The following is a 25,210-nucleotide window of genomic DNA, read 5'->3' as shown; positions in this document are numbered from 1 at the left end:
AAGTAGAATCCAAATTCTTTTCATCCGTAGCCAGGTGGCTGGGTTTGATCTTTGCTCTACCTTTTACTAGTTTTACAATCTTGGATCACCTCCCTTCTCGGAGCTGCAGTTGCAGTATCTGCAAACGGGCACGAACAACATCTTCCCCGCGGGCTGTCAGACGTAGCACGGGAAAGCTGCTTGGAGAAGGGCTCCGACTGGAGTGCGCGTCGGAATCATGACCGTTTCTGAGTCCCTCGGAATGGGGCCTGGGAATCTGCGTCTCCCACAGGTTCCCAGGTGAGGCCGAAGATGCTGGTCTGGGGACCACGCTTTGAGAACCGCTGGCTGAGAACAACGCTTGGCACAGAAGTCTTGAAAGTGTTAGCCCTTGTGACTATCATTACTTGTGCCCTCCTCAGCGCTCCTAGCCTCCGCGAAAGCTGTCCTGTCTGACCAATATTCCTCAGCCCTTCTAGCTCAGTCTTTACTTCTTACGGCCACTGAGGTGCCCAAAGTCTCCACTTATTTAAACATCTCATTTCCAGTGTCTAACCCTGCCTCCCACTCCACCCCTACCCCCACCCCCGCTCCGAATGCACTAAAGCTGGCTCCTGGATTCCTTGCCTAGTCCGTAGGAAGTCACCAATTTCATACGTAATGGGTTCCTGAAAACAAGTGCTCATGTGGCAGGAGACGCTTACCGGATAGAAGGAGGCGTTCTGTGCCCATAAAGCTGAAGAGGACTATAAAATCCCTAATTAACCTCGTATTCTCAGCTCATCTCCGGGTGATGTATTCTCGGCATTTTGTACCCACAGGTTCTTTCTTTCACAGTCGAAAATGGGCAATGACCGAAGTCCAATGAGGCTAAAGATTTGCCATTTCAGCATGCCCATTGATTTTCACCTTTATCTCAATTAGATTGAGCCCTGTGGTGATCAATTTCAAGATTCATTTTTCTATTTATCCTCATAAAACGTGAGAAGAGTATAATAAAAATATTCAGATCATTGTAACGGCCAGGGAGAGTACTGGTAAGTAGAATAAAGATGCTGGAAGGTAACCGCTGGCTGGCGGGCAGCCCCCCTGGACAGTGGCCTGAAACATCGGGGGTCCTCTTCGCAGCCCTCAGGGGGCGCCACCCCATCTCCTCCCCTCACCATGACCTTCGCACCAAAGCCACCATCCTCTCCCTTTCTTGTCCCCTCACTGCAGCCCAGCTCCTGTTCAGAGCCCTTTTGTACACTGGCCCCGACTTTACCTTCAACGCAGAGTACAGGTGAGCTGTCCCTTACTACCCTCCGTCTCTTTTCCCATTTGGGGAATTCCACTCAATTTGGAAACCTTCCCAGATTGATTAAAGAAGAGCTGGCCCGGCCAGCGTGACTCAGTGGTTGAGCATCAAAAAAAATTCCACCCTACCCTTTATCATCTCTCCCCGCAACTTTCTGTGGAATCCTACCCAAGTCCCATCTTTGTCCCTGCAAAATATATTCAATCTGGGCCTGTTTCTGGGCCTTCACCGCCCATTCGGGTGCTCAGTTAACACAACGCTGTGTGTTACTGTGTGCCACCCATGTGGATGCATCCCTATCGCTGCACCGTCTTCGGTTTCAAACTCCATGGAAGCCAGGACGTGGGGTCTCCTCTGGCATTCCAGCATGTGCCAGAAGCATATGCATCTCCTCTGGTCATAATGAGCTAAGGGGAAGCCAGTTTTCTCAGACGTGAGTCGCAAAATGGAAATCTTTATATCAAACACTACGAGGCCCATGACCTATTGGCTATTGTGGTGACTAATCTTTCCTTCTCCTAAGTGCTGCCTTATGCAGAGCCACTGACAAGAGAGTTTCTGTGTCAAGCAAAGCTAACTCCAACCACAAGGAGCTGAACTTCCTGGGCTCCGGGAAAAGCTTTTAGCAAACTCAATGCCGCCGGCAGATGCAGACAGACAGCAAGTACAAACCTCCCATCCTGAGGCCTGAACACCACGGTAGCTAATTAGGTGACAGAAAAATGCAGAGCGTTTCATAGCATCAGTTTCCGGAGTTATAAGGAACCAACTATCTCTCGGAGCTGTCACTAGGATATAGAGTTCCTCTTAGAAACCCCAATTTCCCTTCCAGGCGTAATTCAAAACAGACAGGGGGGAAAGGAAAATCAATACTGGAAACGCCAGGGATTCTGCCAACCAGCGTCTCACGGAAATCTCTCTGTGCTTCTGCGGATCAAACAGCGCCTTCTCTGTGTGCAGTCCGGAGATAAGCACCATTTCCACGCGCGCTCCCCCTGCCCGCCCTTCGGGGCATTTTCATTATTCTCCGCTGAAGATTTTCTTCCTGTGATTCTTTCTTTAAAGCTGCAACTTCAACGTGTTCACCTCCAAAAGCGTGTTCACCTCCAAAAGCCGAGCCATGGAGGGTCCCAGGTTCAATTCCAGTCAAGGGCACATGCCTGGGTTGTGGGCTCGATCCCCAGTAGGGGGCGTGCAGGAGGCAGCCAATCAATGATTCTCTCTCATCATGGATGTTTCTATCTCTCTCTCTCTCCTGCTCCCTTCCTCTCTGAAACCAATAAAAATATTCTTTTTAAAAAAGATTAAAAATAAAGTGGCTCTGCACCCACATGAGACATAAAACCTATATTTAAATAAAGTGTCTAGGATAGCCTTCTCTCCAGTCTAGCACCTGAAGCTCAGGAAAACCCCAGATTCGAAACTGCAAAAACCTGGTCCCACCCCACACCCCCAGCGACTCAGCATCCACCCAGCAGTTCCTCTGATGAAGCTCGCAATAGAAAATGCCATGTGGTTATTAGCTGCGAAGTGTCTGGCATGCTTCGCAAGCAGCCTTAACCACTCAGCAAACCTCAGGGCCTCCTCAGATAAACAAGTCCCCCCACCCCAAATGTCCTGCCCCACCTGTCCTGAGGGTGGCCCCCCCAGTGCCAAAAGGCGACTGACATTTACAACTTGGTTGAAACCACACCAAACCCTGTCTATTTTAAATGTCAACGGGGAAGGCAGCTGGGCCGGCAGGCTTCTCCAAGACCCACTGTAAACCCACTTCCCTGTAGTGAGATTTAAAAATCAGTCATTAGAGGCAGCAAGAGGAGGGAGTGAGGACAACTCTGACCTTAACGTCAAGGGCACCTGAAACGACTCACATTTGTGACTAATTATCTCCTTCCTAATCTTTATGTCCGTCTCTCGGGGCAGGAGCTTTCTGTCCAGCAGTGAGACATCTGACCCAGCAGAATCCCAGGCTTCTGTAAGGTCTTGCTTGGTCCACATTGAGAGTGGCCATTTTCCACTGTGTGCGCACGAAACGCCTGGCATCTGTCATGCTTTTAAAGTACACATAAAAGTTTATGCTTCCTGAATCATTAAAAAAATAAACAAAAGGATGTCTGTGCTGTTTTTAAAACCTAAAAACTCTTTAAACTGCCTTAGAAGTACGTTCTCCTCAGATACAGAATAATACCATCAACCTGAAACCAAGATGTTATCTATTTTTCTGTCACTTTCCCATTAAAAGAGGTGGATTACACTTTAGAATAACAAATATGAATATATAAACATTTTTAAATATTTTTTATTGATTTCAGAGAGGAAACAAGGGAGAGAGAGAGAGAGAAACATTAATGATGAGAGAGAACCATTGATCGGCTGCCTCCTGCACGCCCCCTACTGGGAATTGAGCCTGCAACCCGGGCATGTGCCCTGACCAGGAATCAAACCGTGACCTCCTGGTTCATAGGTCAATGTTCCACCACTGAGCCATGCCAGCCTGGGTGAATATATAAAAATTTAATGAATATGTCGCTACTCTGTGCTAGTCCTGTTCTAAGCACTTTACAAATAATAATGTATTTAATCCTCACAACAACTATAAGGTTAGGTCCTATGACCCCTATTTTTACAGAACAGGAAACTAAACACAGAGAGGTAAAGCAACTTGCTCAAGGTCACACAGCTAGTAAATGGCTATGATGGGTGCTGAACCCCAGAAGCCTGACTCTGAGGGCCATGCTCTTGACCACCCCGCTCCATTGTCCCCCATAGCTAGTGTTGAGTGCTTCCCATGTGTTATGTCATAGAAACCATACAGTGACCTATAAGGTAGATCATACTTTTATTCCCATTTTACAGATGAAGAAACAGAGGCACAGAAAGGCAAAGCAGCTTGCCCCAAGACCACTCAGCCAATCGATGGGCACTCTGACTCCATTCAGGTGTCATGGGACCCCTCCCCATACCCTTTCCTCATGTCCCTTTGGGTAGAGTCAGGAAGGCAGCTGTGTCAGTGATTAGAAACCATTCTCTGTCCAGAAGCTGTGGCTCAGTGGTTGAGTGTCAATCCATGAACCAGAAGGTCACGGTTCGACTCCCAATCAGGCCACATGCCCGGGTTGTGGGCTTGGTACCCAGTGGAGGGCGTGCAGGAAGCAGCTGATCAATGATTCTCTCTCATCGCTGATGCTTCTATCTCTCTTTCCCTCTCCCTTTATCTCTGAAATCAATAAAAATATATTTTTAAAAAGAAAGAAAGCAACCATCCTTTAATGGAACCTGGAACTCATTTGCCCCATAACAATCGTGTTTAGGCAGGAGAAACATTACATCATCTGATACAATTCCATCTTTAACAGAGCAGACCAAGACGCTTCCCCACAAGAAATCACTTGGCTAAAGGGTACATATAATTAACCCAATTAGATTGCCACACAGAGGGGCGGGAGGGAAAGTCACTAGAGAAGCAGTTTTCAACGTGTGGTTTGGGGTTCCCTGGGGCACCGGTTAGACCTTCTCCACATGGTCCAAACTATTTCCTTAGTGACACCGGGCTGCTATCTACCTCGCGTCCTCCGGGCGTGTCCTGCGGGGTTCTCCAGAGACACCCCCCACAGATCGACACAGGCTGAGCGGGAAGATTCGAGGTTCCAGCGCCCCTCTAGGAAGCCAGATGGGGCGGAGATTTGCAAACATACCCAACAATGCTCTCTTCTACTTTTTACACTGAAAGTTATTTTTCATAAAAGCGCTGTTTATGCCAACGTGTACTAGGCTTATGATTAAGTGAATTACGGCACATTGTAACATTTCTTGGGTTTAATTCCTATGGTGAATGAAGGTAGAGCTAATCCAATAAGGTAACATTTTAAGCGCATAAAGGGATCTTGAGACCAAAGACCCCAGGAACCACAGCCTGAGATGGTGACGTCCGTTAAGAGCGGGACCACACGTGCTCCACACCCCGTGCCCTGCAGGAACTCGGGACATTGAACGAAGACCCAGGCGTACAGTAGGAGTAGGAGCCATCCTTTTAGGTACATGTCCCCACAGGCACAATAATGATGGATGCTCAGACCCACACACTTACCTGGAAATAGTCTGTAATGAAAGCTCCGAGTTCACTCTTCAGCAGCCGCCTGGGGAGAGAGAAACACGGTCAAGCAGCCCTCGATGGTACAGCTCCCGCTGTCTGGGTCACGGACACAACACAATGACGGGTGCTGGGCAATGACAGGGGCCCGGCCAGGCCTCGGCGGGTGAACTTTCCCCGGCCCCGGTGATACCGCTCCGCCAATGTTCTCAGGGAACTGGGGTGATGAACATCCTACAGGGGGTCGGCTCCTTAGCTCACAAACACAGCCTTCTCAGGAAGGCAGTCACCGGAGGTCCCAGAAATGGAGCTGGTGGAGGCAGTCAGGGCACCTGGCTTCATGTGAAATCAACCAACCAACCAACCAACAAACACAATACCAAGAAAGAGAAAGACCACAATTGTGCAAGCCCCCACATTTACAGACTTTACAGCCTAAATGCATTTTTCGTGCATTCTTCAACCAAGGATTATAAAGTCTGGTTAGAGGGAGGGGCAATGATTACCCCTCCTACATAGATAAAGAAATTGAGGCACAGAGAGGTCCCCTACACAAGTCAATGGCCGAGTTAACATTCAAACCCAGACCTTCTACAAACTCAACATCTCTTCACATAACCCCACCCCGTCTCTCCTCCAAATCCATGGGAGACATGCAACGTGGTCCCATGGTTTTGGTGGTCCTACCACCCATCCCGAGGGACTGTGGCAGCGGGGAGGGGACCACAGTGGGGAGGACAGAGCATATGTATCCAGGCAGCGAACAGCTACTGCCTGTGACGTGCCGTAGATTTTTCCGGCCCCTGGTGCACAGGAGTGAACGGGACAGGGGGGGCCTCGCTCTCATGCAGTTTCTATTCCAGGGGGAGGAGAGTGGACAGATAGCTTGTCAATCAACACCCTCACAAGGTGAGTTCAGAGAGTCCCAGTGCTAAGAAAAAAATGAAAAATAGGGCTGTGGGCACCGCACTCCTTCTCCTTGTGACAGATGACGGGACTCTCCCTACTGCTCTTCCCTTAATTGGGTCCAAACCAGGTGAGGGAGCTACAAGCAAGACTAACTGGCTTCCAGGTCCAGGGAGTTCCCTGGGACAGGCTTCCTGAGTTCAAGACCTTCCCCACCGGGTATCGTCACGTAGAATTATCTATCTGAACAGTGTTGGCCCTCTCTGATCATTCAAGCCCTGCCTCTCTTGTCCTGGGTGGGCAAGTCAGTAAGCTCCTCTGTCCCTTACGAAACCCCGTCTTATTCCTGCCCGAGCACGTTACAGGCTAGACAAGGTCTCTGCCTGTGTGTGCAGAGTGTCCCCTGCAGCAAAACACAGAACCTGAATGGGCACCACGGAGGTGCTCCCAGAAAAAGTGTGCTCCCTTCAGACAATGGGATTCCACGCGACTGTGAGAAAGCAAGAGGGGGTGCAGAAGTGCGCTGAGCAATGCTATGAAAAGCTCTAAGTTACGTGAAGGAAAGAGAAAAAAGCAGGATGCGGAACCATGTGGGTAACACGCTCCCTTGTGAAAAAGGGAACAATACACATTTTTATTTACACAATGTCAACCAATTCATCTGTCAAAACTGCTCCCACTTGCTTACTCTGGGATGGCTACGTGAGTTGCTTCCCAGGAGGCCCTCGGTGCTGAAATGAGCACCTTGCTTTTTAAACACGCACAACACACATACATTTTAAATATTATGTATAAATGCCCTCGGTTTTGCCCAGCCTGCATGGCTCAGTGGTTGAGCACTGACCTATGAACCAAGAGGTTGCGGTTCGATTCCCGGTCAGGGCACATGCCTGGGTTGTGGGCTCGATCCCCAGTGTGGGGCGGGCAGGAGGCAGCTGACCAATGATTCTCTCTCATCATTCTATCTCTCTCTCCCTCTCCCTTCCTCTCTGAAATCAATAAAAATATATATGTATTTTTTTTAAAAAAACATCTTTTTATTAACAATCACCGCCACGAAGGTGACCTGGATGGCTTTAAGCCCAGAAGAAGTGGTGGCAGGGAGTTCCCATTAAGGGCACAGGAGCAGGAAGCAGGCTGTCCTAGGGCCCTCAGAGAATCCCACAGCCTCTCAGGCTGGTAACCAGTGAGCTTAACCCAGAGCGAGGGGAGGGAGAGGAGAGGGCGGAGCTGGCCCAGCTGCCAGGGAACAGACCAGGGCTGAGTCATATGCAAAATCCACCTTCTATTTCTATACTCTGTGTTTATTCTGCTCGGGTTTGGTTTACAAGGAAAGGATGCTTCGGAAAACTCTAGAGAAAGAGGGATTTTCCACCCCTCTGACTGGAAGCACCGCCTCCAGGGGGCAGGGGGCAGTGGCTTCCCCCAACGGAGGAAAGAGCGACTGATGGAGAATAGGGAGGCTGGGAATTCCTAGCCTTTACCGAAAGCCTGCGCTGTGTTAGACGCGGTGCTAGGAGCCAGAAGGAGAGGACAAACCCGGAGCTCGGACAGATTTCTTCCTAGCGCCTCCTTCTCCAAAAATTGGGAGTCCCAGACCTAAAATCGCAGAGGGACAACTCGCCCCGCACCCGGCCCCACGAAGTGAGCCAGTTCAGCTTGGAGAGCACAAGGAAGAAGGGAGGCAGGAGGAAAACAACAGAGTGAAGGAGCCTGTGGTTTGTGGTTGCCTGGATGCAAAGAGACGAAAACCCCCATGCTAGGCTGTGCGCTCCTCCCAGCACAGCCGCCTGGCATCCCGCAGTCTCCTTCCACCCTTCCCACCCTTCCCCCGGAAACAGGAAAGGAATGACTTCTTGGAGCAAAGATAGATGACAGACAGACAGACGGACGGACGGGCAGATAAATGAATAAGGGATAAAAACCAAATTGCTGCTAGGATGAGGCCTGGCTTTCCCCCCCAGTTCAAGTTTACTGAGCACTTACTAACTAGCAGGCACCGTTGTCAACAAGCTCCATGTGCTTCCTCATTTAAGGCTAAAACAAAACTCTCCATCAGTAACATCAGTAGCAGTAACATCTCCACTTTCCACACCCAAGGAAAGGGACCCTCGGAGGCGACCCGGGAGCGCAGGCAGCAAGCCCATCCCGGAGAGGAACCTCGCCCACGGCAAGGGCCTGGAGGCAGTGCGGGGGGCTGTAGCCTGAGCGATAACCTGCGCAGGTGCATGTCACAGGGGAGTCCCTGTGGCTGTTTCCTCAGTGGGAACTTGGGGATAGAGAGACACGGACTCCATAGGATGCTGCAGGGGCTGAAGGAATTAACCCTAGACCGGGAGTTCCTAGCGCACAGCAGTGAGCGTCAGCTGGGAGGGTTCGACCCAGGTCGTCTGACCCCCAAGCCCATACTCCTCTAACAGCTCCATTCATACTCTCTCTCTCTCTCTCTCTCTCTCTCTCTCTCTCTCTGTCTAAAGTTTTACATATGTCTCCTTTTTCCCCAATTGACCCCCCCCCCCAGCCCCCGCCAGCCATTCCCACCCCGGGCAAGCCCCCACTGCCCCAGTGTCTGTGTCCATTGGTTATTCTAATATGCTAATATGCATGCATACAAGTCCTTCAGTCTCTCTCTAATCCCACCTCTCCCCTACCATTTGTCTCTAGATCGATCTATTCTTATTCATCAAATTATGTTGATCATTATATCCCACATATGAGTGAGGTCATGTGATATTTATCTTTCTCTGACTGGCTTATTTCGCTTAGCATAATGCACTCCAGTTCCATTCTTGCTGTTGCAAATGGTAAAAGTTCCTTCTTTTTTATAGCAGCGTAGTATTCCACTGCGTAGATGTACCACAGTTTTTTAATCCACTCATCTGCTGATGGGCACTTAGGCTGTTTCCAAATCTTAGCTATTGTAAATTGTGCTGCTATGAACATAGGGGTGCATATATCCTTTCTGATTGGCTCCTGGCACCTTCTTAAGAGTATCGCCAGACTAGCGATTAACCTGGCGTTAAGGACCCAGGTGAAGCTCACGAAGGGGGCCGCAGCGTAAGGGCCAGACCACCCCGACAGAAGGTGGAATGAAGTCGATGGGGGCAGAGCTCAGGGGAAGATTGTGGTGGAAGCAACATCCCAGCTTGCGCGGCTCCCACTCATCTCTTTCACACATTGGACGTCCAGGTTGCATTTGAAAACAGGATCCTGCTGCCACCCACCAGCCGCAAGGAGAGGGAAGTGGGGGCCTGAGACGGTGGGAAGGGAACGCTTCTGTGGGACCCAGCCCCAAAGGGAAGCGTGGCATGAAGTTCAGGCAGAAACCAACAGGACCACAACAAACAAACGAAAAATGGGGAACTGCTCACTGTCTGCATTATCTCATCCCCGGTCCCTCCCAGGCTGACCCGGTGAGACACCGCAGTGGAGGACAGGGTTTCCTGTTGTTACACGACCCGCCGTCCTGCCCCTCATGCCCTTGTCAACTCAGCTTCCCACTTCTGGGGCTTGAAGGTAAGGGAGGCGTAACCGGAGCTGGGGTCCGGCTGGGTGAGAGGCACAGGGGTGGCAGGATGGCAGGAGAGTGGGGAGCGGCAGAAACAAGGTAGAGAAATCCCTTGATGCAAGCCATCGTCTCCCGTGTGCACCCAGAAAGACCCAAGGCAGCGACACCCCAAAGGAGGACGAGGCAGCTCAGAGGTAGGTCAGTCAGCACAAGTCAGGACACCTATCAGTTGCTCAATATCTCCGTGCCATTCGGCAATTAGGGGCCACCCCCAAGTGGCCAGACCCTCCGCCCTGACCCCTTGGTGGGATCCTGCGCGGCCTCCTCAGGGACCAGCAGGGGCCCCGGGAACCTGGGCCTGGCCTGTAGCAGGTCAGTACCTACCCAACCTGGTCGCTAACCGCCCCCCTCCCCCCTCAAATGACCCACCTCGCTTCTGCAGCAGGAAATGTTTCGAGCCGTAGCACATGGAAACACTCCTTCCCTCCTCGGTCCACTGTGGGGCCCATCGGAGGCCGGTGAAATGCTAGTACCCCCACCCCTGTTTCTGCCCCCCAGTGGGTGGCAGTGGGGACAGTGGAAAAGGTGGAGAAAACCAACAAAGAGCATTTCCCGAGCTCCGGGTTGTGGTGCTAGGAGATGCTGGCACTCGGCATCCCGAGCTCTCCCACAGCCTCTCGGGGAGGAATGCATCCTCGCTGTGCAGGTGAGGGGAGCAATGCTCAGATCTTCCTACACGGGAAGATCCCAACTCACACTGAGGCAGCCTGAACGCCGGCCAGTGGCACCTCCTGTGCCCACAGGGGGAGGTGCCTGGGCACAAAGAGTGGGGCTGCAGCCAACGCCTCTATAGCCAGCAGCCAGGCTCCGGCTCACGCTGACGGGTACCAGGCCGGACTGTGGGTCCGGCATTGCCCTATATGAACGTCCCAGAGAGGCCTGGGTTTTTAGGGGAGATGTCTTTTTCTAAACACTGTGCAGGCCAAACAGCATCCAAGCCAGCCCTGGAGGTTTCAGATTTACCACTTCCCTCTAACTATTCATCCCACCCCCAAAGTCAAGTGTGTTTCTGAACCAGAGCAGACAAAAGGTGTCAACACACAGGCAGTCACCTGGGCCCAAATGAGAGAAGACCTTACTTACCCCCTCCCAAACTAGGGTCCAGGCTGGTGACCTCCCCAACTCTGCTCTATGAACGCATCTATGTCCCAGTACGTCAGGCCAAAACCTGGACAATGCCAGCTCTGTGTACTTCCTGCGGCCTACTTCCTGTGTTTTTAAGAACGCAGGAGGCTCAGGTTCAAATCCCAGCTCTGCTACTAATTGGCTATGCAACTCTGGGCAGGTCAATCCACCTCTCCGTGCCTCGATTTCCCCATCTATAAGGCAAAGGATATAGGACCCGTCCCATATGAATGTGGTGAGTTTTAAAAGAGTGGCCATATCTAAAGCACGGCTCCTACCAAACACTACACAAATGTCTGCAATTACCATCCCCTCACGGAACACCACCTCGCTGTCTACTCTCCCGGCTCTCCACCTTCCCATCTCCTCCCAGCCCTTCCCCAGCTGTGGGTCCCAGAGGCTCCCTCAGGGGGGACGAAAAAATCGGAGGTGGATGTCCCTTCGGGGGCTCAGCAGCCAACTGAGCTGAAGGAGGACGTTTCAACTCCGACCTGGTGACGGTCGAGCACAGTTCCTGGAACCTCCTCTTTCCTTGAAAAGCTCCGGGGTTTCCTTCCTGACACCCCCTCCCCGCACGGACAGAAGCAGGGTGGTTGGAGAGAGGAGGGAAATGTGCGTTTCCTGCCTCAGGCCAGCTGCAGATAACTCATCTCTGGTTTCCGGGAACCTCACCTCCGAGCGTTTTTATTTCTGCAAAGAAACAATATCCCGCGAGAGGGAAGGAAGGAGGGGGGGAGGGCAGGGAGAGAAGGGTGGCAAGACAGTCTCCTCAGGACTCCTACCTGCTCCTCCTTCCAATTTCAACTGGGGCATCGCTTTCTCCTAAATCTAATTATGCGCCCGTCCTCCGCACTCCCACAGCCCTCCGCATTTGGCCATCACCCCACCTAGAACATCGTATGATAACAGCCTGCTCAGTCCCCCTCTCACTCTGCGGTCGGCTCTCCAAGGACAAGAACCGCACACCTCCACGCTGCCCCAGAACCTGGCCGCGTACCTGGCAGACACTCCACAGATAGCCACTGAAGCCATGAGTCAGGGAATTGATTACCCTCCCCCTCTACACACCCGCTCCAGCCAGTCCAAAAGGGAAAGCACTTTGAAGAACCTGTTTGCACAGATTCTTATAGGAAACCAGACAGAGAGCCCGCAGCTTGCTCACACGTCTCCAGTTCCGCGTGGCCACCTACAATCGGTAGAATGGTTGGCTGAAAAGACTGTTTCGGGAGAGCGTGCTCCGGTAGCGCAGAGCTCGGCCATGCTTCTTCCTGGAAGAGCTCCTGAAACCCGCAGCTCTAACCTGACTCGTCCCCACCGCCAAAACGCAGCCGCCGCTGGCAGGAGGCGGGAGAAACCACATTGATGTCCCACAGAGAACTTAAGCCAAGAAGACACACAGGACCCACCCAAGCCAGGGCAGACAGAAATTCAGAGCAGGTAGAGGGTAGGTCATGATGACTAGACTGTATATATTCTTTTTTAAAAAATATATACTTTTGTTTATTTCAGAGAAGAAGAGGGGGGCGGGGAGAGATCAATGATGAGAAAGAATCATTGATTGGCTGCCTCCTACATGCCCCCTATCAGGGATCAAGCCCACAACCCGGGAATGTGCCAGAATCGAACCTGGGACCCCTCAGCCCACAGGCCGAAGCTCTATCCACTGAGCCAACCTAACCAGGGTGACTGTGTCTATTCTGAAAGGTCAATTTTTCCTTGCCTTGAGGGATATAACATGAGTGCACCCTGCTTCCTAAGGCAGTTTCAATAGAAAGTATTCAGAGTATGTTCTTCCCACCAACAGAGCACGTGCCCTGACTTTTAATCTGGGGGAAATTTGCCACTTTATTGAGTGGGGCCATTCCCGATGAATTTGTTCTTATAGGGCAGGGGTCCTCAAACATTTTAAACAGGGGGCCAGTTCACTGTCCCTCAGACCGTTGGAGGGCCGGACTATAGTTTAAAAAAAAAAAACTATGAACAAATTCCTATGCACACAGCGGCAGCAGAAACACCCGGCGGGCCGGATAAATGTTTTCGGGGGGCCGCATGTGGCCCGCGGGCCGTAGTTTGAGGACCCCTCAAACTATATAGGGTCTCCTCATCCTTCTCTTGAGCTAACAACATGTTGTAGAATTTGACATCTTCGGTCCCAAGTTCTCCCTCATAGCTGGCCCAAAGTCTACCTGCTAAAATGTACCCTGGGGTTCATTTCTGATGACATATCTTAAAAGAAAGGACCAGCTGTTTGTAACAACTGCACTTCAGGACCCCATGACATAAAACTTCGCATTGGCTAACACAGGGTGGGGCAAAAGCAGGCTTACAGTTGTGAATACGCAAAAGAGAATCTATTCCCGTGTTATTCTGTATTAATGGTTGTATTATTTGCCACACAAACAACTGCAAACCTACTTTTGCCTGGGAAACCTGAGTTCCTGTATCTAAGGGAACTCAGGTTTTCCAGGGAGTATGCGAACTCCACAGTTAGAAAGACGGTCGGGCCAGCTGGGGTGACCCGGGGAAGCTGGTGGAGGGAGGCTTTGACCTTGAGCTTGTACAATCCAACAAGATTTACCACCGTTTGGCCCAAGTAGAACGGAGAACTGAGAGGGTCATTTCCTCTGCGCAAAGGAGACACAGCTGGCTCTGCGCGTAGGAACCGAGCCTCACCCAAATGTCAAATCCCGTACGTCCTTGGAGGAGCCCCTCAGGGTCTCTCTCCTCAAAGTGGCTCCCCTCATCCAGCTGCTGGAGAAACCCATCGCCTTGCCCCCTGGCATTTGTTGTGGCAGCCTGAGCAAACTAATACAGGCATCTCAGTCAGACAGGCGCTCGAATCCTGATTCTACCTTTATGGCTGCATGACCTTGGACAAGGTATTTGGCTTTACTTATCCACAATTTTGTGGATAAACTGCTGATGACAGTGGTTGCCTCGCAGGGCAGTGAGGAGGGTAAATGCCTTGCCCTGTGCTCCCACGCGGGGTGCGCCCATCATTTATCACGTTAGTATGACTAAGTGTCCATGGTAACAGGATAATAATGGCCAAGGCTTATTATGCACTGGACGCTGTACCAGTGACATGTTGAGCATTATCTCACTCCCCAACCACCCTGAGATTGACGTCATCATTGCCCCCATTACGTAAAAGAAAAAAAGAATCGTAGAAATATGACGTGCTGAGCCCAAGGTTCTACAGTTAGTCTAATCTAAAAAAAAAAAAAAAAAAAAAAAAGATGTCTGATTGATTTATAGAGAGAGAGGAAGGGAGGGACAGGAAGAGGAGAGAAAGGGACAGGAACATCAATGTGAAAGAGAAACATCGACCTGTTGACTCCTGCACGCCCTCACTGGGGATCAAGCCCCAAACCTGGGCAATGAAACCGGCAACCTTTCTCAGCACAGGATGATGCCCAACCAACTGAGCCACACTGGCCAAGGCCCAGCTAGTCCAATCTGGATCCCCTGTCTCTTTGAATCCAAAAGCTACTCTTTTAACAAGTGAAAAAATAGCCTGCTGAACCTGGCACAGGTCTTCTTGCACAGAGAACTGTCACAATGGATTGAAAACTGGCTTGAGAATAACTTACATTCTCTCCATCCACATCTTCTTCCCTGTGTTCCTACCATCCTATACCCCACCACCCCCCGCCGCCCCATGCACGCACCCCACCAGTCATGCCTCAACCTGTGGGGTTTCTGGATGTAGGCTGCCAACAGGTGTTCCAAAAGGAAAAAGAAGAGAAAAGGAAGAGCAAAACCCAACTCTCGATGTGAATGTTAAGTAGAGAATAACGTGTCTCTTTTGGCATTTTAATCGCTGAAAGAAGGGCCTTATCTCATTTCTGTGCAGGCACTTACAGATGTGGGCCATGTGAAGGTTAGCCCGCTTCATTCAACTTAGATGACCAGGTCACATCGAGGCCTGGGGCGTGTTTCACGTTCTCAGTTAGACTCTGAGTTGTTCCCGTGATGTGAAAGCCCATCTCCAGCCTAGCCACCCTCCCAGAGAAGGGCCACCCTCCCAGAGAAGGGCCAGGAGATGGACGGTTCAGAACATGGGTAACAGAAGCTCTGGTTTTTAACAGCTTTGACTCTGGGTTCAATTCACATAGGAACAAACCCCAACCATATGTATTTCCCATCAACCTGAAAATCACTCAAAACAGAGAAGGGAACCTCCAGCAGCCCCCAAAACCCATCAGCGGTGTGTGTGTGTGTGTGTGTGTGTGTGTGTGTGATGCTCCTCAGAGGGTGTTGAGAATCACAGCACATGATGAGGGATGGGCTCACAGGCTCATGAAAGGGACGATGGCAGGAAGTTCAAGACCATCGCCTTAACCTTCTTCCAACCTAAAACCCCTCTCTCTGACACTACAGTAGAGTGCAAAGAGCACAGGTGTTGCTATGAACTGAATTGTGTTCCCCCGGAAAATTCATATATCGAAGCCCTCCACCCACCCCCACCAATATGATGGTATTTGGAGATGGGCTCTTTGGGAGGTAACTGGGGTTAGATGAGGCCATGAGGGTGGGGCCCCATGGTGGGATTAGTGCCCTTCTAAGAAGGGACACCAGAGAGCGTGCTCTCTCCCCGCTGGTGTACATAAGAAAGAAGCCGTGTGGACACAGCAAGATGTTGGCCAGAAAGAGTGCTCTCACTGGGAACCAAATCTGCCAGCATCTTGATCTCATACTTCCCACTTCTAAAAGAGTGAGAAATATCTATTGTTTAAGCCACCCAGTCCATGGCATTTGTTATAGCAGCCTGAACAAACTAATACAGGCATCTAAGTCAGACAGGAGTTCGAATCCTGATTCTACCCTTCTGGCTGCATGACCTTGGACAAGGTATTTGGTTTTACTTATCCACAATTTTGTGGATAAGCTACTGATGACAGTGGTTGCCTCACAGGGCAGTGAGGAGAGTAAATGTATTGATGGATATGAAAGGTGCCTGGCTTTTCCAGGCTCCCTTCTTCCCCCTCGAGAGGCCTTGAGACTAGAGCCAGCCGTGGGCAAACTATGGCCCACGGGCCGGATCTGGCCCATTTGAAATGAATAAAACTAAAAAAAAAAAAAGATCGTACCCTTTTATATAATGATGTTTACTTTGAATTTATATTAGTTCACACAAACACTCCATCCATGCTTTTGTTCCGGCCCTCCGGTCCAGTTTAAGAACCCATTGTGGCCCTCGAGTCAAAAAGTTTGCCCACCCCTGGACTAGACTCTGGGATGCGACACCCCCCCACGCCCCCCCCCCCCATCCCCATCAGCAATGCCTGTCCTATGCAGGCCACAGCTGACCTAATAGACAGGTAGCCTGTTGGTCAAATTCAGCCCACAGATGTGTTTTGTTTGGCCTGCGCCAATGTTTGAGGAAATGTGGATTCGTTATCAACATTTAAAAGCCAGGAAATTTCACATAAAAATCCCAATTTCCTGTTCTTCTTGAGAAATAAGATGACAAGTCGCTGGACCTGTGTTCTGCCGGGGTAATCCCCTTCGCAGGGGGTGAGCTCTCGCCTCCCTGCACCAGGCCGGCCTCACCCATGTGGAAGACCTGCTTGGCACCCAGAGGCTTCCGAGTTAGCAGCCCTGAGCTGGTAAAATCTGGCCAGGCCTCCACTTTTCCTGGCTGCCCACCGACAAAGGTTTTAAATACAATTTCAGGATAGGTCTCCCGAGGTGAGGAACAATTAGCACATTCCTGAGTCACTGTTTTTATTTACGCTTTGATTGTGAGCTGAGGAACCCCCAGGAGAGGCCAGGGCCTGAGTTCTGAGCGGAAAACTGAGCTCCCATACCTTGGGCTTGGCTGACCCAGCTTTGCCTCTGTCTTGGGGCCTGGGCTTCCTCCTCTGCGGGAGGAGGCCTTGCCCTTGCGCTGGATGCTCTCCATGGACTCTTCCCATATTTGTGTAATTATGATGTGAAATTCAAGCACCTGGGTAGAAATGTAACACAACCCTGTTTACTTCTGAGCTGGAAAGGTTTTCAGGAAAGCAGGGCTCTTCAAACACCTCGTTGACCCTTAACACAGACCTTGACTAAATGTAAACAGGACCTGAATAATGGCCTTGTTTATTGTTCTGCCCACTCCAGGGTGGAATCTTCTGCCTTCATGTCTGTACTTAACACAGCAGAGAGGAATGAACACCAGGGCATGAAAAGATCTGATCTTTAACCTCCTGCCCCCAGGAGGCCCTGGGGCTCAGGGCCCTGCCCGCCTCAATGCCCTCACTTCCCACCACCACCACCCGACCTCTGGTGCTCCATGCACATGGGTCTTTACCCAGTTCCTTGCTCACTGCCACCACGGGACCTCTCACCTGCAGTTCCCACCGCCTGGAGCCCTCTTCGCCTAGTTAATTCCCACTGATGCCTCAACTCACAGCACAAGCATCCCAGCACCATTCCTGGCCTCCTGGGCAGGATCGGGTTATGGGGACATATGCTTTCCTCAATCAGCTGTGTGGTAGCAGCTGTCACAGCTGCACTTCTACATTTTACAAGCGTGACTGGCTGACTAATGATTATCTCCCTGACAGACTATAAATTCCAGAGGAGCAAGGTCCATGTCTGTCTTTGTTCAGATGTCTCTCTAGTCCCTGGCCAGTAGGGAGGCACTCAAGTATTTGATGAATGTATGAATGGGTAGATGAATGAATGAAAGTTGACACTACCCTATTGGGACTCAAGTATTTGATGAATGTAGGAATGAGTAGATGAATGAATGAATGAATGAATGCTGACACTACTCCACTGGGAAGATTCTGGAAGACAATGAACTCCTCAAGGACCATGTCTTATTGAGGCTTGTATCCCCAAAACCTACCAGGAATGACAGTAACTGATAACGATGTTAAGAACTACAAGGACTCACACACCCCAGTGGCATCAGCCCCCAGGAGGAAGATGGCTTAGGTGTTCACTCCGCTCCTTTTGTTGAGGGTAATGTGCCCAGTAAAAATGACTCCCTTGCAATTAAGGGCCCCAGTCCTGCCTGAAGAGCTCTGGGAAAACTGGACTTGCATGGCGTTTTGGCCTTTAATTTCTTTTTGAATGAAGAAGCGATGCCCACAGGTGCCCAAGGCACAAAGGCCCCAAGATTCTGATGGCAAAGCTGAAGGACAAGTGTAGCTGCCACTCAAGCCCTGGACCGGCCTCCCTAGACAGTGAGACAATAAAATCCCTTACTTGCTGAAGTCCCATTTGTCAGATTTTTGCTCCTGACAGCAGCCTGTATTCTGATAGTAACAATTATGAAGTGAGTCCACACATGGGGAGAACAAGAAAGAATAAATGTCGCCTCAACTACAACAACAGAAAGAGCAACAAGGACCAAGTACTTAGTGTGTTCCAACCGTGTTCTAACGGATAATTTGTGTAACAACTCACTCGAATCTACACATGAGTCCTATGGATGTAGACATGTTTTCTATCCCTGTTTCGCATAAGAGGAAACTGAGGCACAAAAAAGTCCGTCATTCACTTAGTAAAAAGACCTGCAGTAAAATCCCCAGCAGAGTGATTACAACTGCGTGGCATCTTGCCTAACATGGTGCCTGAAGGTTAAGCAGAGCACAGTCAGTGTTTATAGAACAGAAGACAGCTACCATCCATGAGCCCTCTACCCCCCCCCCCCCCCGCCACACACACACACACACACACACACACTACATCCATGAACAAATGGATGGGCCCCTCTGGAGTAAAAGTCTAGACCAGGGGTCCTCAAACTTTTTAAACAGGGGGCCAGTTCACTGCCCCTCAGACCGTTGGAGGGCCGGACTATAGTTTTAAAATAAACTATGAACAAATTCCTATGCACACTGCACATATCTTATTTTGAAGTAAAAAAACAAAACGGGAACAAATACAACATTTGTGTTTGCATGTGGCCCGCGGGCCGTAGTTTGAGGACCCCTGACCTAGACCAATCAGGGTCTCAGAACTGAACAGCCATAAGAGGCACAAAGCCAGCAGAAGCAGCAATAAGAATCAAGCAGAAAACAAAACTTAAGGTAAGGCCCCGGGTGGGCTAGCGCCATCTGCCCTCTGGCCGGGCCTGCGCGTACCTGATGTTTTCATTCAGTGCATAGAGCTCGTTGCCCTGCAAGCCTCCGCCTTTGAAAACGTTGATCACGGCGGTCTGCACGCTGCAGGGAAATAAATAGAAGCAAGTTCTGGTTAGAGGATCTGCCCACAGCCATGTCAACAAACAGCTCGGGGATGAGGGGGGCTGGAAGGGAAAAAAACGCGGCATAAACAGGGCCACATTTTCATCCCCGGAGCCCATCATTTTCTGACCAGGGCCCTCGGAGAGGAAGGAAGACTGAAGTCACGAGGACCCCAAGGCAGCCCTCCCCCCCTCCCGCCCCCCGCCCTGCTTTCTCCAGGCCGGCAGCCTTCCTCCTCCCTCACTGGCAGCCCTGCTGAGCCTGGAGGAACCTGATGGTGCTTTCTGCAAGCAGCGGGGACCTAGGCCTGGGGTTCCTTCTCCCAGGAGGCCCTGTCTTCAGAGGGCAGCCTGGGGCTCGTGGGAAATGACCATTCCTTGTCTTACTTTTTCTAACAGTACTTTCCTTGGAAGAATCTCACTGGGGCCAGCCTCACTGCCCCTTCCGCTCCCGCCCAAGTTAATCTCTTAAAGGGCCACAGTCAAGTCTCCACTCCACCTTCTCTGGGACCCCAATAGTTCCGCAAGGAGCTGATTCCAAGGGTCCCAGGCCTTTTTTAAAGAACAAGGATCCAGTGAACATCAAAACATTTCAGAGCCTCCGCTCTTTCCCCATCATAAGAGCCACGTTCACTGAGAAAATCCACAACTTCTGACCCCAAAGCAGTCAGTGATGCTTCCAGAGAATGCTGCCTTTAATTTATCCGGAGAGTAAGTGCAGAGATTTGAAAAATAGTGGCCACAGGAGTGCAAGGCAGAGTATTGATGCTCTCCTCTGCTTGGTGTGCAAAAGGTCGGCGAGACACCTTACAAAGAAGCCCAGTGTCCCGAACCACCTCAGCAAATGGGTAGCAATTATTTATCACCCAACTTGGAAATGTTAACAGCACAAAGGACTTTCTCTTTCTAGAGTTTAGACTTGCTACTCTCCATGGAGGAGTAGACACAGTAATAAAATAAACAAAATAAAAAAGCCCAGTGTCTCCTCTCCCAGCCGCCTGCGGCTCACGTCATGTGATGGTCTCTTAGCTTTTCACAGATACGCGTCTTACCTTCCCACATAGTTCAAAGATACACGTCTTACCTTCCCACATAGGTAGAAGGTGACTTGAGTTTACTTAGATGGTCCCACCCGTGGGTCCTCTGAGTAGGGATGTGACAAATGAGCATCAACAGTCTTGTCAGTTCCCACCCCACTGTCCAGGGCTAGGTAACTGGCTCTGCTGGCCTGGAGGCCCCCAGGGGTCCACTCTGCCCCTGCTAAAACCAGGACAGCTCGGATACAGTCCCTGTAGGAAAGCATCCTCTCTTCGTCCATTGTCCCTGTAACCATGACCTTCTGACGCAGAGACCTCGGAAGCAGCAGACGCCAAGCCCGGCCCCGGCGCTGCTCTGGCCCGGGCGGCCCCCACCCCACCCGTGGCCGCCTCCTCTACCTGTTCCAGGCCGAGTTGGAGCTCAGCTGCAGGGCCTGGCGGGTGGCTTGGAACCGGGGCAGGTCGCTGAGCACAGGGGAGCTCATGAAGCGCGGCCGGGGCCTGCGGAAGGAGCCCATCTTGTGGACCTCGGCAGGCAGGCTGGGGGCGAAGCCGCGGGTCATAAGTCCAGGTGAGGGGACGGCTTCTCCTCTGGTCCAGAAGGTTCCGACTGCCCACGGAAAGGGCTTCTCCCAGGGCGGCTGCCTGCAGGCTCGGGTTTTCTTAAAACCACAAATTTAGCCAACACCTGGAAAGAGAGGGCGGCGTTTATTGAGAAATCCTGGGCTGAGAGACCACGTTTTGGAGGAAGTCAGCTGGGACTTTCGAGCCAAACGATCCTAAAAACAACTCCAAGACACCCCCCCGCCCCCCCCCCCCCCCATAGCACCTCTACCCTACGGGGTCCCATCCAGAAGTTTTAACAGGTCTGTTTTGGTTTAAACCAGCGGTTCTCAACCTGTGAGTCACGACCCCTTTGGCAGTCGAACGACCCTTTCACCCTGGTCGCCTAAGACCATCCTGCATATCAGATATTTACATTATGATTCATAACAGTAGCAACATTAAAGTTATGAAGCAGCAACAGAAATAATTTTATGGTTGGGTCACAACATGAGGAACTGTATTTAACGGGCCAGAGGGTTGAGAACCACTGGTTTAAACAGTGTGGTCACCCCACAGTAGGAAGGGAGTGAAGGGGGTCAGTTTGAGACCAACCAGAAAGAAAAGTGATTTCTAGTTCAGCTAGTGTGGTTCAGTGGTTGAGCATCAACCTATGAACCAGGAGGTCATGGTTCTATTCTTGGTCAGGGCACATGCTGGGGTTGCAGGCTCGATCCCCAGTGGGGGATGTGCAGGAGGCAGCCAATCAATGATTCTTTCTCATCATTGATGTCTCCATCTCTCTCTCCCTCTCCCTTCCTCTGTCTGAAATCTATACATACATATATATGGCCAAGTGACCGTCCGACCATCTGGCACCTATGACACGCACTGACCACCGGGGGCAGATGCTCAATGCAGGAGCTGCCGAGCTGCAGTGACTTGGCAGTGGTGGTTCTCAGGTGACGCACCCCGAAACCAGAGAGGAGAGAGCCCAATTCCTCGCAGAGCCATGCAATTCCACCTTTGGCCGTGGGTTATTTGTTGCTGGGGCACTGTCAGCCGAATCTGGTTTACTGCACACTTGTGTTTGCATTCCACACCCTGTGCGACAGCAACTTTGCAGAGCGCCCTCTCACACTCTGGGACCCCTCGGGGGATGTCGGAGAGCTGGTTTCGGCCCGACCCCTGCAGGCCAGGCCAAGGGACCCCACCTGCCAAAGGGAGCCCGCTCACTCCACAGATGCCCTTGAGCTGTGGCGCCACCCCAGGTGCAGCCAGCTGGGGAGGGACTGCGGGAGGTTGGCTCCAGGGCGTGTCCTGTCCATCTTGCCTAGTCCCATCCCCCTGGCCACCACGCTGGACCGCCTGCATTAGTCCCTGTGCTGGAGCCAGTGCTGCGAGCCGGAAGACCCGAGCGTGAGTTTTCTTTCTTTTTCTCCTCCCCCACCCCTCACTCCAAACACTCCCTTTGAGCCACAATGTTGCCCCAGGAATTTTAATTAATTTCCTTCCGATGTGCACGAAGCAGTGCACTGGGTCACTAGTAAAAATATATTAAAGAAAGAAAGCGAAAAAAGAAACGTGATTCCTAAGCTATGCTTGACTGTAGTTCCCTTGCAATGCCATCAAAGTTTAGGCACTGGCTGGGTTTCTGCAGAGCCCCCAGAGGGTGCATTAAAAGATAGCTTAAAAAAATGCCTTGAGGAGAACACAACAGCTCCTTGTCCTGGCACTGAAAGCCTTTTAGGGATGCCCTCACCGTGCCAGCCCATGTGCAGTACTCAGGATTTCGTAAAGTATTGCTCAGTGTCTCTTCACTCGGGCACATCTCCCACCATCCCTGACCTGCCGTTCATTCATTCATCCCATCAGAACAGATTTATTACGTGTTTACCACCACCAGGAGCTGTAGGCCATCCAAAGATTTCCAAGGCCTGGTCCCTGCCCTCAAGAGGCTCCTTGTCTGTGGAAAAGATAACTGTCAGTGTATTCATTCATGCAATAAATATCTGTTGAGCACCAACTATGCAGCAGGCCCTCACTCAGGCATTGGGGAGACCACGGTGACCCTGGAGAACGACCTCTGCCCTCTGTAGCTTACAACCAGCAGGCACTGTTCCATGTCCTCATTCTATTCCCTTTCTCAGGCTTTCTGATTGTATTGACTGCTCCTCTTGACCAGAACTCTCTTCCTTTTCCTCTCTGCGTATCTAAATCTAACTGAGTTCATGGATACTGTCCCCTGAGCAGTTCCTGGGAGACTTTATGGCTTCCTGGTTAATGGCAATAGCTTTGGAGTGAACCTTGGTTCGAGTCTTAATGAGGCCACTCCCAAGTGGTGAGACTTTGGGTACACGGAGTCTAAGAGTCCTTAGCTGTCAGCCGCCAACCTCACAGGGCTGACGAGATGTGAAATGACATACCCAGCAGACATCAGACCCAACACCCACAGGAATTGTCTATTTCCATTCAGACCGATAGCTTTCCTTTCCTTTTTACCTTTCAATTTTATTTGGTACTAGAGGCCTGGTGCACAGATTTGTGCACTGGTGGGGTCCCTCGGCCTGGCCTGCCGGGATCGGGCCGAAACCAGCTCTCCAACATCCCCCGAGGGGTCCTGGATTACAAGAGGGCAGTTCTCAGGTGATGCACACCAGAACTGGGCTCCCTCCTCTCTGGTTCTGGATGTGTCACCCGAGAACACCAGCTGCCAAGTTACTGCAGCTCAGCAGCTCCTGTGATGAGCATCTGCCCCCTTGGTGGTCATTGCACATCATAGCTATGGGCCGGATGGTCAAATGATCAGATGGTCGCTTAGGCTTTTATATATATGGCTGGGTTTCAGGTGTACAGCTTAGTGGTTAGACAATCATATACTCTACCTAGTGTTCCCCTCGATATTTCCATTCTCACCGGCACTTACGCAGCTATTACAATGTTATTGACTGTATTCTTTTTTTTTTTTAAATATGTCTTATTGATTTTTTACAGAGAGGAAGGGAGAGGGATAGAGAGTTAGAAACATCAATAAGCTGCCTCCTGCACACCCGCTACTGGGGATGTGCCCGCAACCAAGGTACATGCCCTTGACCGGAATCGAACCTGGGACCCTTGAGTCCGCAGGCCGATGCTCTATCCATTGAGCCAAACCGGTTAGGGCTTGACTGTATTCTTGATGCTGCACTTTACGCCCCATGACTACTTTGTAATTGCCAATTTGTCAGACCAATTGCATTCTTTCTGGCACCTCTACACCTGTCCTGTCAGTCGCTTATTCTTTAGTGAACCTCAAGTCTCAGTCAGTGGCTTAGAGTGAGTTTTGGATCCCATCAGAGTGAAGAACAAAAGGAAACATCACCAGGGTTATGGTCACTTTTTTTCTCCAGGGTTTACAGGTTAGCCCAGAAGTATTCCCATGGCCACCTCTCTCACCAGCTAACTCTGCTATGACCCAAAAACCAACGCTGAAAGAAAAGGAGACATTTTGGCCATAAATGTCCATCCTCGGGTTGAGAGGGGGAGAGGGTTTTACATTTGAAGAAAGAGACATGGAGGTGTCACCTCCCAATTCAATGCTGCTCTGGTCAGAAGAGGAACGAGGCTGTCAGACAGGCACTGAGGCCAGCCATCCAGAGAGCATAGGAGGGGCTTGCAGCTGTCCACAGGCAATGGGCCCAGTGACAATGAACTTGTGAGACCAAGAGCCAAAGAGGGAATGGCTTGTCCTCCACTTGTGAAATTTAGAGGAAAGCAGAGTCATGCCCCATTTTCTTTTCCAGTCTCCTGCCCCTCCACCCCATTCTCAGAATGAGTCAGTGGTGACGAAGATTTATCAGTGAATGCTGGGGGCATCATCATACGCATGCTCACATTTCAGAGGCTCTCCATAACCCCACAGGTGCCACCGGAATTTGGAAAGATCTATACAAATCAATGAATGAGGCAAAGAAGCCCTAAAACCACAGACACCCCCTCAGATCCTGACACTGGCTGGCTTAAGGAGTTAACTTGCTCAGTAAAAGACGGTCCATTTCCCAGCCCCTCTTTAAATGGGCCTGCTAAGTGCAATTCCTCTGTGTCATCACAGGATATTAACGCCCTTTACGAGAATCTTAAACTTGGGGTGATGGAACCGCCTCCCCTTCAGTGGCAGCTGTACGGGCAAGTAGAAAAGTGAGCTGGATGGATTCCTCCACGTGTTCACCTTCCGGCTGCCTGCCAAGACGGCCACTTCTCCAGGAGGCTGCGTGACACCAGGAGTCCCCCTCCACTTCCCACCTGGTGTCCCCCAGGCCTCCCACGCCAAGCCACGGGCATATCCAGCAAGACCCATGGGCAGCCCCATCCACACAAATGACCCATTTCCATAATTTTCAGCCAAAAGGGGCGATGCCTGCAGCTCCCACAGCCTCCCCACCACCACCCCAACCTCACAGCAGAGGAACCCACAACATGAGGAGCTGCATCTGACTCA

The 25,210-nt window shown here is 51.0% G+C and overlaps 1 protein-coding gene across 2 annotated transcripts in view; it reads right to left on the bottom strand.

Moving 5' to 3' along the window:
• Nucleotides 1-25,210, bottom strand: part of PRR5L (proline rich 5 like) — a 76,003-nt gene that overhangs the window by 23,279 nt on the left and 27,514 nt on the right. For both annotated transcript variants that reach the window (XM_081099335.1, XM_081099336.1), the window contains 3 exons: nucleotides 20,590-20,878; nucleotides 19,053-19,133; nucleotides 5,364-5,412 (listed from right to left, as the gene is read on the bottom strand). In XM_081099335.1, the coding sequence (XP_080955461.1) occupies nucleotides 5,364-5,412; nucleotides 19,053-19,133; nucleotides 20,590-20,753 (294 nt within the window). In that variant the 5' untranslated portion in view covers nucleotides 20,754-20,878. The remainder of the gene's footprint in view (nucleotides 1-5,363; nucleotides 5,413-19,052; nucleotides 19,134-20,589; nucleotides 20,879-25,210) is intronic.

Source organism: Myotis nattereri (assembly GCF_964212035.1).
Source record: "Myotis nattereri genome assembly, chromosome: 9".
In the NCBI taxonomy this organism is placed as follows: Eukaryota; Metazoa; Chordata; class Mammalia; order Chiroptera; family Vespertilionidae; genus Myotis; species Myotis nattereri.
The sequence above is the reverse complement of the archived record's forward strand: the minus strand, read 5'-3'. Positions and strand labels throughout refer to the sequence as shown.